Genomic DNA, 18,915 nt, shown 5'->3' on the forward strand with positions numbered 1-18,915 from the left:
TCCACTACACAGAATACAGTGGAAGGTCCTGCTTACAATTAAAGACACGCCTATCTGGTCATGTGACTTTGTGACGTCAGAAGGTCCTTACGCCGTCTAGTATTTAGCCTTTACCCACTCTAAACATCAATCGAATTCCCCATACCCTGCAGGCTACAGTCCCATGTAAGACATCACTCTCTTTTCAGACTCCTCCAACATGCAGTCTCATGTAAAGCAATCCTATCTCTCCCCTTCCATCATGCATTATTACAAAACAGACTTCACTACTGTCTGTTCTCCATCTACATGCGTTAGACTCCAACTTCCTCTACACAACACAGAACTGTGATGGACGAGACTCCACCCTCCTCAGAGCGACCCCGCCTCTTCCTGTGACATCATCCCTACCAGGAGCAACTTCACTCTAGCAACGACCCACAAGCCACACGTGCACTTCTCCAGCTTCCTGTATTGTGTGGAACTATAATCCAGGAGACGCCGCCCCTTCCCGTGACGTCATATCAACTCTCCTAGACACAACTATGGAGGCTACAGAGTCTGCAGTGTGTTCCCAAGAAGGGAAATCGTTATCCGAAGATATCGGGGAACCTCGGGGAAAAGTGGAGGGAAAGGAACAGGAGGTGAGTGATGGCGGAGGAGACACGTTCTTGGCTCGGTTTCCGGGGCAGCGGGTGGTTTGCTTTTGTGCTGATTATTCATATTACAGCCTTGGATCTGTTCATGCTGTTGTATTAATGCCATGACAGCTTCACCTTATCGGTAAGTATGTGATGTATGAGCTCTCATGACGTTATGTTACCCTTTGATTTCTGCATGACCGAGCTTTTGTTACAGAATCTGCCTCCTATTTATTTATATGGGAGGAAATGACTTGTTCTATGCTACCCCGAAATAAAAACACTCCTGTTCTATCTTTCTGCCTGAACTTCCCATGTAATTGAATTGAATGAGAGTAGGGAATAGGTAATAGGAACGGGAAGATTTCGGCAGTGGATTTCTGCTGTTTAAACTTACTGATATTCCTCATACAGAAACATTTTCTTTTTTTTTTTTAATTTAACCCCCCCTCCAAACCCCATAAACTTTTTATTTTTCCGCTATCAGAGCCATATGAGGGCTTAAAGGGATTCTACCATTAAAACCTTTATTTTTGTGGATAAGACGTCGGAATAGCCTTTAGAAAGGCTATTCGTCTCTTACCTTTAGACGTGGTCTCTGCTGCACCCGTTCCTCAGAAATACCGGTTTTTACCGGTATGCAAATGAGTTCCCTTGCAGCGATGGGGGCGGGCCCCAGCGCTCAAACAGCGATGAGGGAGTCCCCACCGCTGCCAGAGAAATGTCTCCAAGCACCGCCTCCTTCTTCGTCTGCTGCGTTATCTTCAATGTCTTCTTCCGGCGCAGGCTCATAACTCCTAGCAGAGCAGACAGTGCAGGTGCACACGTCACAGGAAAATGGCCGCTTGCACAGTATTGTTAGCGGCCATTTTCCCGTGGTAGAATCCCTTTAATGTTTGCAGGACAAATTGTTCTTCAGAATGATATCATTAATACAATGAACTGGGAAGTTGGAAAAAAATCCGAATGGGGTGGAATTGGAGCAACTTTCTTATGGGCTTCATTTTTACGAATATGCTGCCAAAATAACATGTCACCTGTAGTCTATGTTTTGATACGATTCCGAGGATACCAAATTTACATGGTGTTATTTACATTTTAACTCCATTTTGTTTACATTTTAACCAAAATTCAAATCTTAAAGTCGCCATATTCTGACACCCAAAATTTATTTTTATATTTCGTAGTATCGGGATGCATAGGGCATCTTTTTTGCGGAGCCAGGTGTACTTTTTAGTTATGCCGTTATGGGGAATGTTTATTGCTTTGATCACGTTTTATTTATTTATTTTATTTATCAGAGGCGAAATAGTAAAAAAAAAAGAAAAGCTAAAACTTTTTTTGAGTTTGTAGATCAGGCATTTTTGGACATAGGGATACGTAATATGTATGTGTTTTACAGTAATTGTGTTCATTTATATGTATTCTAGGGGAAGGGGAGCGATTTGAATTTTTATTTTGTATATACATATGGGCGTACTCTTTGGCTTAGTTCTGGGCTCCATCCACTTCCCAGCCACTAGGTGTGTAAGGGTACTGGGGGTTAATTGATTTACTGTCTCTGATAGAATTTTATCTGTTCATGGGCAGCACGCTGGCTGAGTGGTTAGCACTGCAGTCTTGCAGCACTGGAGTCCTAGGTTCAAATCCTGCCAAGGACAACATCTGCAAGGAGTTTGTATGTTCTCCCCGTGTTTGCGTGGGTTTCCTCCGGCTACTCCGGTTTCCTCCCACACACCAAAGACATACTGATAGGGAATGTAGATTGTGAGCCCTATATGGGACAGTGACTGTCAATGTCTGTAAAGCGCTGCGGAATATGATGGCGCTATATAAGTAAGCATAATAAATAAATCTGTTCATGCTTTATAACAGTCTAGCTGGTTTTTCCATCATTGTTTAGAGATATCCTCTTGAATTGTCTATTCATAGTCCTTGTCCATTGTATTGTCTCTATTACTAGACAGTCCATTGTCTCCCACCAAAAGGAATCAAATGAGCTGAAGTGGGACTATTGTCCCCCAGACAACAATGGATTACAAGATGCCAGCATAGACGTATGATTTTAGTTTCAACCTGGGACAAGAAGGCATATCATAGCTGTATCCAGATATGTTGATAGTTGATTTTCGATTTCTGGGCCACCTTCAGTGAAAACCCGTGTGCAGGCGCCATCTTGTCACGTAATATCGTATTCCGTTTCAAACCTAAATAATTATACAGCATTTAGTTTTTAGGATAACAATGTTTTTGTGATTGATGTATTTGCAACCTTGACACTTTTATTACAGGCTGCATCGAGCAGCCTATAGTAGAAGTAATGCTGAGACAATCTTAGGAGCTCCAAAATAGCGGTGCCCATGTGCCATGGGGAAAAAGTTTCAGATCTTTGCTGTTTAATAAAGCAAAGATCTGGCAGCTATTGGTGGCTGCCATATTTAAGTACCCAACATCCGATGTATTACCATGTCGTATTTTGGAAAGGGGTTTGTTTGACAGAGGTTTAGTGTGTTGTCACAGTATTGAGCTGTGTGACCATCACATGACCATTGTCTGATTTTGGGCGACTGGAAGTAAGTGTCAAAATCCGCCTGCAAAAAAACTCAGTGGGTCATTCCATGTCAAGTGAACCAATGATTTTTTACTTCTATATTTTTAATTCTTTTGAGATTTTGTTATTTGGTAGTAGTGTGTCAGAGAATGCAAAATGTGAAGAAAAGAAAATTCTAGAAATTTTTTTTGATTTTTAATTGATTTTCAAAGTTCAGAAAAAGTGCGAATTACTGTGTTGCCTGCCCTCATAACTCAGGCTAGAAAAAAGAGAAACAAAATAAACATTATTCTATTCAGAACTGTCCAGGCTTTCACCAAATATGTCACAAGATTAAATTTTGCAAACGCAAAATTTTAAAACTCATTTCCAAAAACCATTCAATTTAAAAATTTCCAAAAATGCACATGTGCCTGCTATGTTCCGAGCCACATCTGTACCAAAATTCAAGTTGGGATCGCGATGGGATCATATTTTAAAGTATAACTTGAATTCAGATCTGTTCAGCCTGTGGTCTAAAAGTGTGGGGGGTCTATATTTACCAAATAATCCATGATTTTTAGATATTACTGCATTATTTTATTATGTTACAGCTTAGGTGGTATTCACACTACCGTTGGTGTCCGCTCTGCAGTGTCCATGGTTATTGTCCGTACATGATTTTAGCAACAGACACTCGCTGGTCCTTTTGCAATTTCTATTCATTTTAATGGGATTTTATCTTGTGTCCTTTAGTGTCCGTTTACAACCATGTCCGTTTTTTCAAGCGAACGGAAAAATTCTACATGCAGGACTTTTCTGTCTGTTCGAAGAAACGGGCAGTAAGTGTCTTTTTTTTTTTTTTTTATTATCCTTTGAGGTCTATGGGCAACTGATAGTCATTAGTTACTGTTCGTTTGTGTCCGTTATGATAGGTGTCTGTTTTTCGGAGGGGTTTAACAGACACCAGTGGTAGTGTGAACCCTACCTTAGCAGGAGAGGACAGAGGAGAAAGCTTTGTTAGGGCTCAACCTGAGAATGAACAGGGATAGACAGTAAATGCAGAGCAGAGGACAGGCCGACAACTCTGTCAGTAAGCGATCGTTCCTGCATCTGCAGGAAACGGGAACCTGCAGACATTTTTCAAACCCATTCAAATGATTGGGTTTGGAAAGTGTCCAGCCGTGAGCGCCGATGAGCGTTTTGTGCTCTCCGGCGAAACCGTTTTTGTTTTTTTTAACTGGACACGAAGTCGGACATGCCGACCGTAAATCACATGATTATGGTCAGAGTTTTATCCTGTAGAAGTAACAGAATGAATGACAGCAAGCAGAGATCTAGAAAAACGTGAAGAATTGATACAGAAAGTATATTGGAAAATTGTGTATCTTTTTATTGTACATTTGTTTGTCAATATTGGTCTGAAAGTGGCCAACCCCTTTAAGTTGTACTTCATAAAATTTTTTAAAAAATCTAAAGACTTCAGGTAAAAAAAAATATTCATTTTTGGATCACTTGAATTGGAATGACCCTCATGGCTAGATTCTAGTGAAGCGCACCCTTCAATCCTTCCTTCGCTGTGGAGTGATACTGTCCTAACTGCTGTTGTGATGATCTGGGGATTCAATTGGCATACAACAATCGGTCATTCCTAGTCATTATATGAGGCAGGGCCTTCTCTGGGCTCTGTGACCAGGCCCTTTTCGGGTTCCTTTATTTTTTAATAAACTATTTGATTTCTGCAGGTAGTAGTTGCTATTCTATTAGCGATCTCCACTGCTGTCGCCGGACTCCACCACTTCAGCTTCAGTGTTAAGCCTCCAGGAAGCCTCAACCTTGTTCAGTTTCTGGATGTGATATGCGGTGCATAAAGTCCCCTGGTGAAAGGAGGCCATGGGCAGGACTGAGTATCAGAAACTAAATATATGGGGGTGCCATACCTGTACGAGGGGGTGCTTAGTGCATTGATGCCACTAAAGGATGCAATTACTATATAGATACTAACTGAGGAGGCAACATACTGTATGGGGTTCAACATGGAGGCAGTATATTTATTTGGAGGTTATTAAGGGGGGAGGGCATTACACTATGTGGTGGTCCAGGAAAGCGGTTGTTGGTGGTTTTATACTGTGTGGGTGAAAGGAAAGGGAGGGCATTATACCATGCGACATTTCAGAAAAGTGGAGTTCTATTGTGCTTGGGGCCAGTAATGGAGCATTATGTCATTTTGTTGGTAGTTAAGGGTGTTTTATACCATGTGGAGCCATAAAGGGGGGCATTAAATAATGTGTGGGTCAGGTAAGGGGGCTTTATGCTGTGTGGCATCCACTTAATTGGTGTTTAGACCATGTTTAGGTCAAGGAGGACCCCAGTTAAAAGATTACTTAGTTAGAAAAGATCTTTCTTAGTTATTCCATCTCAGTCACCACATGTTACCTTTTATTGGCAGGGCTTTCAATTTGCATTTTTCTCTACAAAAATCCCATGAATGTCCATGTCAGATTACAATTCTTGGAGCTGTCCAGTTGCCAGATTTATACCCAACTGAGCATTTATTGGACAACAATGGGCACAAGCTTTTTCAGCCAAGAACTGAGTTGCAGCATGGTGGCTCAGTGGTTAACATTGGTGTAGCACTGTAGTCCTTGGTTCAAATCCAGCAAAGAACAACATTTGCAATGAGTTTGTATATTCTACCTGTGTTTGGGTAGGTTTCCTCTCTCACTCCAAAGACAGAATTTTGATTTGTGAACCGTATATAGGACAGTGTTGACAATATCTGTAAATCACTGCAGAATATGATAGTGGTTTATAAGTAAAAGAACTAAATAAATAGCACAGTGGTCAACTTGGTAGATGCTAGAATGAGTGGATAAAGTCGTCTGGTATGTCGTGGATCTCACAGGTGTCGCTGCCTCCTGTGTCAGTATGAGGTACTACCTCCTGTATCCACATTGCACAAGGCAGGTTTTCAAGTAAGAACAACATTGTTTGCCTCTGCTTAAAGAATGGATCACCCGAAAATACCTCTATTCCGAGCTATCACTCCCAGAGCCAAGGTAGTGCCACATACTGGATCCACAACACACCTGATTTAACCTACTCCATTCTAGACTCAACCATGTTATTTTGAAAACCTCTTTGTAGTGCTGAAGAGGAGTCTGATAAAGATGAACTTTCAGGCTATTGCACGGATGACATGGTGGTGAAGAAAAGAGAGGTTATTTAATTTACTTTTGTGTATGTTGATATTTGGGATCATATACATAAATGTTGATTATATACAAAAAATGAAAAAAAGAAAATTGGGTACATTATACCTTTAACCTGCTTAAAATAAGACTGTGCTAGCTATATGTTCATGATAGCAAGCAGACAGGCTTTGGAACCTTGGAGTGGTGAATGATTGCTGCAGCCTCAGCATCTAAGTTAGTAGGCAGTGGATGAATATACTATATGGAAAAGATGCCTTATATTTTTGTTTTCTGCCTTGCTTTGCATTTCCTTATGATAGATGAAAACAGATGAAAGTTCTGCTGTAGTGCTGGAAGGAGAATCATCTGAGACTCTTAATGCTAAGAAAGTAAAGATGGATGTAAAGGAGAAAAGAGAAAAGAAGCAGAAAGTGGATGAAGATGAAATTCAGAAAATGCAGTAAGTGGCCCTTTGAAAGTGAGTGAAAAATCTTCAGACCTTCCACAATGATAAATTTATTGTAATTTCTCTTAAGAATTTTGGTGTCATCATTCTCAGAAGAACAGCTGAATCGCTATGAGATGTACCGACGATCTGCCTTCCCTAAAGCCGCCGTTAAAAGGGTAATATAGTTCATGTCCTGAATATGTCCTGTTTTTATGGCTTTATTTTTCATATTTCCAAATTTAGTATTTAACCATTATTTATACTAGTCCATGACTGTATCCATGTGAGGAGGAGTGACCACCCGGGGACAGGAAACTTGGAATATATATAATAAGAGTCTACACCTCCACCTACCTCAGTTTGGTTTCCTGTCCTCCAGTTGGAAGGCTCCTTTGAATCCAGGAAGTTCCAGGGGTTTTTCCCCAGTCACCCTTCATGCCAGCACCACAGGAAGATGTTCCCATGACCTAATAGGGACAGAAAACTGATCTCAAACGGAACTCTTCTCCTACCACACCCAGTGATTTATTTTTTTATTTTTTTTTAATGTAGATTGTGAGCCCCATATAGAGCTCACATTGTACATTTTTTTTCCCTATCAGTATGTCATTGGAATATGAGATGGAAATCCATGCAAACACGGGGAGAACATACAATCTCCTTGCTGATGTTTTTTTGCCCTTGGCAGGATTTGAACACCAGGTCTTCAGCGCTGCGAGGCTGCAGTGCTAACCACTGAGCCACCGTGTGGCCCCTCACACCCAGTGATTTCCTGTTCCTATGAGGCACATACAGAAAGGTGCTAGACTGGTGTCTGGCTGAAGATTGATTTATTTTCTTTTTTTATCTGAATCACTTGTGTATCCCACCTGCCTTTCTTACTCCTTTGCTTACTGGGGTAAGAAATATCAGTGCTCTTCACTGTCAGAAAGATGTTCCTGACAGTCTAATTGGAAAGGCCCCTCCTGACAGTACTGTCAGAGGGGGTGTTCTTTACTGCAAAGCGTGGTGGCTGAGTAGTAAAGAACGCCCCCTTTGACTGTACAGAGCTAGACAGAGTACTGTCAGGAGGAGCGTTCCCAGCTAGACTGTAAGGAACGCCCTTATGACAGTGAAGAGCTATCACTAACAGCACCGATATCATCTCCCCTGGGGAACATAACGGGAAAGCCGACAGTGCGCTGAATTAAAAACATGGATTTAATTTTTATATGGAGTAAAAGTTAAGTTTTATAAAATAGTGGATTGCTGGAATTTTTCAAAGTTTTGCCTTATATTCACCTACAACAGTCGGGTGTTTTTTTTGTACAACCACACCCTCAAATCCATGCTGTGTAACCAAGTAGAGCGTTAGTTTTTTCTTTTTTGTGCTAGAATAAGCATAAGACTAGCCCCATAGGCATTAAACTAGTCCATCACTTCCTCCGACACCACTGGCCCCTCTGCTTTCAGTGTTTTACTTTTTCCCCCCTATTTTTCTTCTCTAAGTCTGGAGCGCATCTTTAGTTGTATCGATCGTATAGCACAAAAATGTGGTAGTTTTCAAAGTTTCCTGCTCCATTCTCTGCATATCGGCTGCTGTGAACAGCTGATATGTAGAAGTGCTTGGTTCTGATTCCCAACTATCTGATATTGATGACCTGTCCTCAGAAAACCCCTTTAAAGGGAGTCTATCATTCAAAAAACTAATTTTTAAATGACTCCATGTTGGAATAGCCTTTATAAAGGTTATTCTACTCCTACCTTTATTTATCTTCTGCTCGTTGCTGTTCTTCTAAAAACAAGTTTTATTCCCATATGCAAATCATGCTCAGGGGCGGCGTTGCCCCTGCGCTCCAACACACCATCATCATTATCGTATTGTCACCTTTATTATGCAGTGAAGAGGAGGAGAAAACTATGCAGTGAGCATTAATAACTGTTAATGGAAGCGGCGTTCCAATGATGAGGATGGTGTGCTCGGAGCTCCCTGAGCATGATTTGCATAGAAGAATGGTGGCGAGAAGAACAGCCTTTATAAAGTTAAAAATGTGTTTTTGCTGTGATAGACTTCATGTAGCTCTTAAAGGGAGTCTGTTATCTTAGTTTCACAAAAGGTTTATTCAGTATATATATCTGTGTACAACTTTGCAGTGTAGAAAGATTCCCCACAAAGGGGAGTGTGTAAGTGTGTGTAATTTATTTTTAGAATATGTATCTTGCTTTCTCTTGATATAATCAATTTAGTTTTTTCAATTTCATTTTTCACAGCTCATTCAGTCCATTACTGGTTGCTCTGTCTCTCAGAATGTTGTCATCGCTATGTCTGGTATTGCTAAAGTTTTTGTAGGAGAGGTTGTAGAAGAAGGTAAGATTATGTCCTTATTATAAATGCTTGTCTAGCTATATGTGTCAGCACATTTATGGATGAATATAAGATTTGACACTTTTTCCTTTTGTTTAATCTGATGGGGGGGGCAGAAGAAAAAGGATCTTACCACATAATTAACTAATTGTTTGTGGAAAATTGTTCATTACAGTGGTTTGAAAAAAAAGACTTAAAGGGGATGTGAGGGATAAATAGAAATCCGTATATTAACTTAAACACCCTCCCCCTACCTACTTTCTAAATTACATAATTTATTAAAAATGTATAGTTGCCTATATCTGCATTTTTAAATGAAGCCACATTAAATTAGCCTTTTATAAAGGCTATTCTACTCACTCACATGACCGCCTCAAGTACATTTTCTGATTTATCTGGTGATGATCCATTTTCCTGTTTCTGACCCTTCTCCACCCCATTATACTTGCCTCTCTTCCTTCCTCACTTCCTCCTGCAGGGAACTGCTCCTCCTCCTTCTGTGACATCAGCCCGTGTGTGCACAAAAGAGCCGGAGTCCTGACTTTGCATTGTAGCTGACGTACTCCATCTCTTTTGTGTAAATGTGGGAGTCCGAATGAGCTGCCCATGTATGAACAAAAGAGATGAGATGCAGTGAAGGCTACTGCACAGTGCGGAGACTGCTGCGGAGACACTGGCAGAATCAAAGAAGAGGTAGCTGTTCCCCCACAGGCGGAAATCTGGACAGGAAGAAGACAGGTAAGTATAACTGGGTAGGAGTGGTGGGCTGAATTAGTTAGGAAGGGCTAATAGAGGGTGGGATAACTAGGGAGACAGGGAGGGGGTGTTAGAGAGATAGATGGTGCGAGAGCCTTCAAATACCATAATGCATTGTATCAGCTAAAGCAGCAGGAAGCTACACCTCATAAACAAATGCATAAGATACTAGGCGCTGCCAGAGAAACCCAGAAATCTCTCAAAACACAGCTAAAGGTATTTGGTTGCACTTAACCCTGCTGTTCTGTTCGGTTCTACTATACACATATAATGTTTCGGGGTCAAGGGATAATCATACACATTAGGGAGAGTATGTGCCTACATAGGTGTACGGAGACTTACAAGTCATTCCTGCTCCGCTAGGGATTCTGGGTAGAAAATATGCAAATCTATTCTCCAGTATGTAATTAGGAGAACAGCGCCTCTGTACACTGCCCTCTAGGGGCCTGCCCCCTTAACATCATGCATGACTCAGTTAATAAGCCTACTGACATGATGCGGGGTTTATTGCCAAATTAGTATTTCTATTCCAAAAGGAACAGATTCCCAGCTATGGACAGCGCTGTTTTGGTCTTTTGGACCTAGTCAGCATAGCGTAGGGATACTAATTTGGCAGAGTGAGAGACTATAGACCAGGGTCAGGGGATAATCATACACTAGAAGGCAGTGTACAGAGGCACTGTTCTCCTAATTACATCCTGGAGAATAGATTTGCATATTTTTTACCCAGAATCCCTAGCAGAGCAGAAATGACTTGTAAGTCTCCATACATAGGCACACGCTCTCCCTAATGTTTATGATTATCCCCTGACCCTGGACCGATCTTAGACTCCGCCTCCTCCAGCAGAACCAGCGTTGATTGGCCGAATGCTGTACACTGTATGGCATTCGGCCAATCAACGCTGGTCAATGCATTCCTATGGGAAAAAGTCAGCTCCCGCTGTGCCCTCAACTCTGCTATACCTGACATTGTAGCAGAGCTGTGTGCTGAACTCTGCTACATCTGAAATCGGACCACAGTGGAGACTGCTGTGGATCGGTCTTAGACTCCGCCTCCTCACAGATGAGCCTCCGGCAGAACCAGCGTTGATTGGCCAGTGCTGTACACTGTATGGCATTCGGCCAGTCAACGCTGGTCAATGCAATCCTATGAGAAAAAGGCAGCTCCCGCATAACGCAAGCTGCCAGGGATCCCGACTAGCATATAATGGGCTGCCACGAGATGTGCTTGCAGGTGAAGTTTCAAAGTGATGAGACCTTGCCAGCCCGAGCTAAATGCGAGAGTAAGTTCAATGTAAACACATCGTGGCAGCGCACCATATGCTAGTCGGGATCGCTGGCAGCTTGCGGTATGCGGGAGCTGACTTTTTTCCATAGGATTGCATTGACCGTACTCTTGCATGTAACTCGGGTAGGCAAGGAAGGTATATAGAGCCCCAAAGAGCTGTTTAAGATTCCTACCTAAATAAAGCTAATTCCTAGCTAACCCTGCCAGTACATCTATCCCTGTCTCACAGTCACATAGTACACAGTCTCATATGAACCGAATCTGAAAAACACTATTCATATAAAGTGGAGGTCACCTGATTTAGCCAGCCAATTACTTTTTCCGATTTTTTTTTTTCCGATGCCTACGTTTTCCTACTTCCTATCCCAACTCCCCTGCACAGTTATTGCTGCAAAAAAAGCGCCAGGGAAGGTGGGAGGGGATACGAATTTGTAGTGCATTTGCCGCGTGGTATTCGATTGGAATCAAATACCTCGAACAGCCTGATATTCGATTGAATACCAATTCGATCGAACGCCATTCGCTCATCTCTATCCGTTTTTTCATCATGCAAAAAAGCAATACTGTGGAATGAAAAAATAAAATGTATTCATAAACAATAATACATACACAATACATTCACACACTGAGGTATACATATATACTCAGATACATACATACATACATACATACATACATACATACATACACACTGACATATACATATGACATACTGACATAAATAGAAATAGCACTTGGTTCTAAGTCTTTCCCCCTCCTTCTCCTCCTGTAGTCAGGTAGATCTCCACACAGTGGTATAGTATTGAGGACCTGCAGGTTATGTAGTCAGGTCCTTCATGCCTCTCCTATGTGTGCATGAAGCTGCTGGCAAGTCCTTCTCCTCTGTTCCTCTTCTGCTACATACAGTGGGGCAAAAAAGTATTTAGTCAGTCACCAATAGTGCAAGTTCCACCACTTAAAAAGATGAGAGGCGTCTCTAATTTACATCATAGGTAGACCTCAACTATGAGAGACAAAATGAGAAAACAAATCCAGAAAATCACATTGTTTGATTTTGTAAGAATTTATTTGCAAATTATGGTGGAAAATAAGTATTTGGTCAGTAACAAAATTTCATCTCAATACTTTGTTATATATCCTTTGTTGGCAATGACAGAGGTCAAACGTTTTCTGTAAGTCTTCACAAGGTTGGCACACACTGTTGTTGGTATGTTGGCCCATTCCTCCATGCAGATCTCCTCTAGAGCAGTGATGTTTTGGGGCTGTCGCTTGGCAACACGGACTTTCAACTCCCTCCAAAGGTTTTCTATAGGGTTGAGATCTGGAGACTGGCTAGGCCACTCCAGGACCTTGAAATGCTTCTTACAAAGCCACTCCTTCGTTGCACTGGTGGTGTGCTTTGGATCATTGTCATGTTGAAAGACCCAGCCATGTTTCATCTTCAATGCCCTTGCTGATGGAAGGAGGTTTGCACTCAAAATCTCACGATACATGGCCCTACTCATTCTTTCATGTACCCGGATCAGTCTTCCTGGCCCCTTTGCAGAGAAACAGCCCCAAAGAATGATGTTTCCACCCCCATGCTTTACAGTAGGTATGGTGTTTGATGGATGCAACTCAGTATTCTTTTTCCTCCAAACACGAAAAGTTGTGTTTCTACCAAACAGTTCCAGTTTGGTTTCATCGGACCATAGGACATTCTCCCAGTACTCTTCTGGATCATCCAAATGCTCTCTAGCAAACTTCAGACGGGCCCGGACATGTACTGGCTTAAGCAGTGGGACACGTCTGGCACTGCAGGATCTGAGTCCCTGGCGGCGTAGTATGTTACTGATGGTAGGCTTTGTTACATTGGTCCCAGCTCTCTGCAGTTCATTCACTAGGTCCCCCCGCTTGGTTCTGGGACTTTTGCTCACCGTTCTTGTGATCATTTTGACCCCACGGGGTGAGATTTTGCGTGGAGCCCCAGATCGAGGGAGATTATCAGTGGTCTTGTATGTCTTCCATTTTCTAATTATTGCTCCCACAGTTGATTTCTTCAATCCAAGCTGGTTGCCTATTGCAGATTCAGTCTTCCCAGCCTGGTGCAGGGCTACAATTTTGTTTCTGGTGTCCTTTGATAGCTCTTTGGTGCTTCACCATAGTGAAGTTTGGAGTCTGACTGTTTGAGGGTGTGCACAGGTGTTTTTTTATACTGATAAGTTTAAACAGGTGCCATTACTACAGGAGGAAAGAGGAGACTCTTAAAGAAGTTACAGGTCTGTGAGAGCCAGAAATCTTGATTTTGTAGGTGACCAAATACTTATTTTCCACCATAATTTGAAAATAAATTCTTACAAAATCAGACAATGTGATTTTCTGGATTTGTTTTCTCATTTTGTCTCTCATAGTTGAGGTCTACCTATGATGTAAATTACAGACGCCTCTCATCTTTTTAAGTGGTGGAACTTGCACTATTGGTGACTGACTAAATACTTTTTTGCCCCACTGTATATGTAAAGATGAGTTTTCAGAGCTGTCTCGTGTGCTTTCTCTCTATGTTCTCTCAAGTTGTATTGAAAGTGAAGTAACTGTATAGAATAGTATTGTACTTGTATACTGATAAGCTAAAACACCCCCTTTAGCAGCCCAAAGTAAAACAAACACATTTTGACAGACATAATTTATTAGTGCTCTTTTCAGGTCATCATTAGATAATAGAACCAGCTAATACAAGGAACCAGCTAAGACAAATAATTCACATTTTACCATGTGAAAGTTTGACAACTGATTTGAACCATTTCTATAAGAACAACACATATAACTATACTGGAAAGGAATCCATCCACAGTATCATAATTTGAAAATGTATGTATGTGTAATTCTGCATGGACCAAAAGGACCTCGATAAATTGATAAATCGTAGTAGATGAACTATATAGACCAAAATGAGATAACTTTTTTTTTTTTTTTTTTTTCAAAAAATGGCTGGAGATTAGTATAAAAGGATATCGGTCATTTTTGATCAAACAGTACAAGTGTAGAAAAAGATGTGGAGAAAAAAGTAAACAAAAAATAAATAAAAACTGCTATTAGTAAGAACCCCTCATGAGGAAAAGTCAATGAACCACAAGTTTCAGAACCGCATAATTAATATTTTAAAAAATAACATTTCAAATTCTGTCATTTTTGACCGAACAGAACAGCAGGGTTAAAGAGGACCTTTCATGGATTTGGGCACAGGCAGTTCTATATACTACTGGAAAGCCAACAGTGCACTGACTTTCCCGATTTGTGACCCGAGTAAAGAGCTATCGGTGCCGGTACCGTAGCTCTTTACAGTCAGAAGGGCGTTCCTGACAGTCTGGAACACCCCCCTCCCCTCCTGATAATACTCGTCTATGGGCGAGCACTGTGAGCAGAGGCAGGGGGTGTTGTTCCTCGCTCACACAGCACAGTGCTATAGGCGCTGCTGTGGAGAAGGATGTTCCTGACAGACAGTCAGGAACGCCCTTCTGACTGTAAAGAGCTACAGTACCGGCACTTATAGACAGATCGGGAAAGCAGGCAGTGCGCTGAATTCAGCGCACTGTTTGCTTTCCTGCAGTATATAGAACTGCCTTTGCCCAAACCCATGAATGGTCCACTTTAACCCATTAATGGCATTAACAGACCTTTTTTTTTTTTTTCCCCCGGAAAAAAACCCCTTGACTGGTCTGCACCAAATTGTGTTATTAAAATTTGCTTTATGACCTCCAGTGCCTCATGTGATTTTGATTCAGCTGACCTTTTCCTGCAGAGTAAAATGCTGCAATGGAGGACTGGTTATGTCCGAGTGATTCAGCTCTTTGTCCCAGATGCTTGATTTTATATCTGATGTTCAACAGCCTCTCTATAGACTAATATGAAAAAGTAATTCTGTCCTCTTTCTCTGTTGACAATGAAACCTATTTCTTAACTAAGATATAATTAAAAAAGTTTCTAATATTCACCTGTAGTATTTATTTACAAAATGTTTAACTACATGTACATTTTAACCCTTTTGCTGACGGGGTTTTTCGGATATGTTGCAGCTCTGTCTGCCAGGGCAATTTTCAAACTTTGAGAGGGACAAACTAACCTAAACCTAAATTGCAGCATTAAAAATTATAGTAACCCCACATAACTATATATCTTTTGAAAATAGACACATGCAACATTGTCAAAATGTATACGAACAGGCGCCTTTGTGCAGTTTTGATATAAAGTGTATGGTTTATGTAAAATAAATAAATGCTAATTTACATTACTAAAAGTTGAAACCAAACAAAGGTTATATGCACCACATCTGCTAAAAATAAGATTTAAAAGTTCACTTAGATCATTAAGGCCTACACCTGCATATACATATCTTCATAAAATCCCCAGAACTGGAAGGGTCAAAAATCTGCTTAGAAGCTGGATATTTTTTTTTTTTTTTTTTTTTTTAAAGAAAAAAAAAAAAAAAAAAAAAAGCTCTATAAAATGTAGGGATTACACACAGTCAATAGCAAGTGTACCCTTATGTTCAGAGGCATAAGGCTCAGAGGAGTATCATATTTTCCTTATATGTGACGATTAGAGAGCAAAAGTAAAGTATACTCTGATAGGATAACATGGATGAAAGTCCATGCTACTATAAAAGAAATAGGAAATGTATAGGAAGTATTTCTACATTCTGCTCAATTCACCCCTGGCTTTGGCTAACAAAAAAAAAAAAAAAAAAAAAAAGCACCACACCAAAATCTGCAACAAAAAGCGTTTTTTGCACCGTGGTGCCTTGGCCTTAAAGTAAAAGTTGGAGATGTAGTAAGCCCACTTGCCTAGACAGCTGTCCAACACCAAACTCAGAGCTTCAAAGGAGAGCCTATGTTGTTGTATGCAAACGTTTTCATAACAAGTTAACTCTAAGATGGTCAAAGAATGACACCACACCAGAATATAATAAAATAGGTGTTGATTTAATGAGAGATAATACATATATACAGTTTACAAATATACAAAAATAAATAAATAAATGAACACTGTGACTCACCATATATTGATTCCTGAAGGGTGCACGACCTATCACTCCGGACTTGAGGAGAAAAATTCCATATAGGTAACTTGAACAAACAGACGGTCCGCAGTCCTTCTGGCTCAATTAAAATTTAACCTTTAATGTTCCTTTAAAACATAGTTTTCCATATCCCAGAAACAGTCGTGTGAAAGCAGATGAGAAAATACAGCACACTGAACAAAGATTAAAAACGGCGTTTTTAATTTTTGTTCACATTTCGAGGGACCATTTCTGGTGGTTTCTACACCACTCTAAATTCTTTGAAACATTTTTGTCTTTGAGAGCAGAGGTTTTCTAATTGCAGCTCTTCTGTTGAATCCAGATTTGTGAAGCTCCCTTCGAGCAGTTTTTGTGGAAACTGGGTTCTGTATGTGTCTATTGAGCTCTGCAGTGATTTTTAGGAGCTGCAGTCTTGTGATCCGCTCTAACAATGTGCTTCAAACATTATGATGCCAAAAAGTCATGTTTCCATTTTGTTTTTGTCCACCCCCTGTAAATATTTTTAATTGCTTTTAGATTGCCTACAGATGTATAAGCTGTAACAACAACTCTTTTGTCTGTATCTTCCCATTTTCTCAGCTCTGGATGTATGTGAAAAGTGGGGGGAAAGCCCGCCTTTGCAGCCTCGACATATGAGAGAAGCACTCAGGCGGCTCAAATCTAGGGGACAGATTCCAGATTCCAAATACAAGGAGATCTTGTTCAACTAGTAATATATGACTGTTTTCATCAAGAGTGTGTTGTGGACAAGAATGTATATAGAAAACAGAACTAATAGCTGCTGCTGAAGAAAGTGTTGAAAATAAAGTGGCCTGGAACTGATGCTCACGTCTGGATGTCTAGTGACCGTGTCTGTCTTCATGAAGATTATTAATACTTGCTATACCTTTTTTATGTTTTGAACTTGTTCATAGTTTTGTCAAACAAATATCAACATAAAGAAACTGCAAAATGCAGTGGCCATAGGCCATGTTGGTTATCAAGAATGTCTGTATTTATATCATATTCTTTGGGACTATACAGTGTGATATAATGTGAACTTTAAGACAACTCACCAATGCTGAGATCCTGTGTGTGAACTATTAGGGAACTGATAGTAAAGAAAATAAAGATTATGTGTTAGGAGTCAACACTGTGAGACTTACCATTAAAATGGATTTTTTAAAATCTTTTTAAACGTTTTAAAAATTTTTACTCAACATGTATCTTTATTTTTAAAGTAAATTCATATTTACACTAGAAGCAAGGCTGTAAGAGTGTTAGATAATTATGTTATAAGTTATAAAAAAAAAAAAAAAAAAGATTTGTTTTGGATTAGATGACATTTTTCTGTGGCTTTTTCTTGGTATAGCACTAGCCATGTATTTATGTTCATAATTTCACGTCTTGTTTTTTGTTGCATTATTTTATTGCTTTAAATCACATCTCATGGTATATACTAAGGAAAGATTTAACCAAAAGAAGTAAAGCAGTTGGATGGTATCTAATCTGCTAATATACAAATTATTATTATTAGGAAATTATTATTATTAGGACAAATGAGTAAAAACAAGACAAATGTAAAGAGTAGAATTTCAAGTAATAGGTGTATCCCAGGGGGAACACTATATATTAAAAGTCACCAGTGTCCAATTGTTTAACTACGACCGTAAACAAATAATATACTGTGTTTCTCCAAAATTATGCCCTAGTTCGATATATTTTTTTCAAGGTTTTTTGGAGTAGGCATTGAAATATAAGCCCTACTCCAAAAATAAGTCCTAGCTCAAGAATTGGCACCCCAGCTGCTTTGAAACTGCAATTCCCAAAATGCTCCATTCACTTCCATGGGAGTTTCAAGAACAGCAGAGCAAGTATGCATGCTGGGAGTTGTAGTTTTACAACAGTTGAAGTGCCAAAAGTTGCCTACTCATGCCTTAGCTAGTTTAACTTCTTCCAGGTCCTTAAAGATGGCGGCTGCTCTGCTGTAATGTAGCTAATGCCCTCAATCAGAGTCCACTATGATCATGGACATTGTTGAGAGTAAAATTCCAAAAGGGCAATTCCTTCCCATGTGGGTAATTCTGGTATGGGCGAGTTTAAACTAAAAGCAAATGACCTTGAATCGAGGCTCAGGGAAACAGTTTACCCAAGAGATCGCCTCACTTACAGGTCCTGACAGAGGGGACCCAGATATGATTGTGTTACCCTATACCTTTCAATAACCTTCAGCAGGAGGAGAAATTTAAAGGACAGGCTGACACATAATCACCTAGCTACAATTAAAAACAAAGGCTTAACATCTCAGCAACGTCTGAGTGCTCTCCATACAGGGCAGATGCTGGCTGTATAATAAAGCCAGCACACGCTGCTAACAGCGGTCTCTTACATGACCTCCCCTATTGGTCACAGGAAAATGGCCGACAGACATGTGCAATTGGAGCTTTTGGCAGAAGATGCGGCCGATGACCATGCAAAGAGGTGGGTTGGGAGAAGAATAGAGAGGCATCGCTGGACAGTTTTTGGACAGCACAGGGGATGTCCCTGTGTTCTGTCTGACAACTCATTTACATATGGAAGGAACAATAAATGTCTCTGGAATGGTGGCACGAAGCAGAAAAAGAAAGGTAAGAAAAGAATAGTCTTTCTTAAGGCTATTCCGACGTGTACTTAGTTAAAAAGACATACCAACACATAACA

At 40.4% G+C, this 18,915-nt stretch overlaps 1 protein-coding gene across 1 annotated transcript; it reads left to right on the forward strand.

The window, feature by feature from the left end:
* The first annotated feature begins 486 nt into the window (after window positions 1-486).
* On the forward strand, window positions 487-17,420 carry TAF11 (TATA-box binding protein associated factor 11). The gene is made up of 5 exons (XM_075264360.1): window positions 487-623; window positions 6,665-6,804; window positions 6,881-6,968; window positions 9,043-9,139; window positions 16,816-17,420. Exons 1-5 carry the CDS (start codon window positions 525-527, stop codon window positions 16,944-16,946), a joined length of 555 nt encoding a protein of 184 aa, XP_075120461.1. The 5' UTR covers window positions 487-524; the 3' UTR covers window positions 16,947-17,420.
* Window positions 17,421-18,915: the final 1,495 nt, after the last annotated feature.

Source organism: Leptodactylus fuscus, chromosome 2 (genome assembly GCF_031893055.1).
Source record: "Leptodactylus fuscus isolate aLepFus1 chromosome 2, aLepFus1.hap2, whole genome shotgun sequence".
Taxonomy (NCBI): Eukaryota; Metazoa; Chordata; class Amphibia; order Anura; family Leptodactylidae; genus Leptodactylus; species Leptodactylus fuscus.

Excerpts from the sequence above, each read along its gene's own strand:
- TAF11 (XM_075264360.1), top strand. The coding sequence starts at position 525 with ATGGAGGCTACAGAGTCTGCAGTGTGTTCCCAAGAAGGGAAATCGTTA. Across the intron at positions 6,805-6,880 it reads GATGAAATTCAGAAAATGCA|AATTTTGGTGTCATCATTCT; the intron begins GTAAGTGGCCCT and ends ATTTCTCTTAAG. Across the intron at positions 6,969-9,042 it reads CTAAAGCCGCCGTTAAAAGG|CTCATTCAGTCCATTACTGG; the intron begins GTAATATAGTTC and ends CATTTTTCACAG.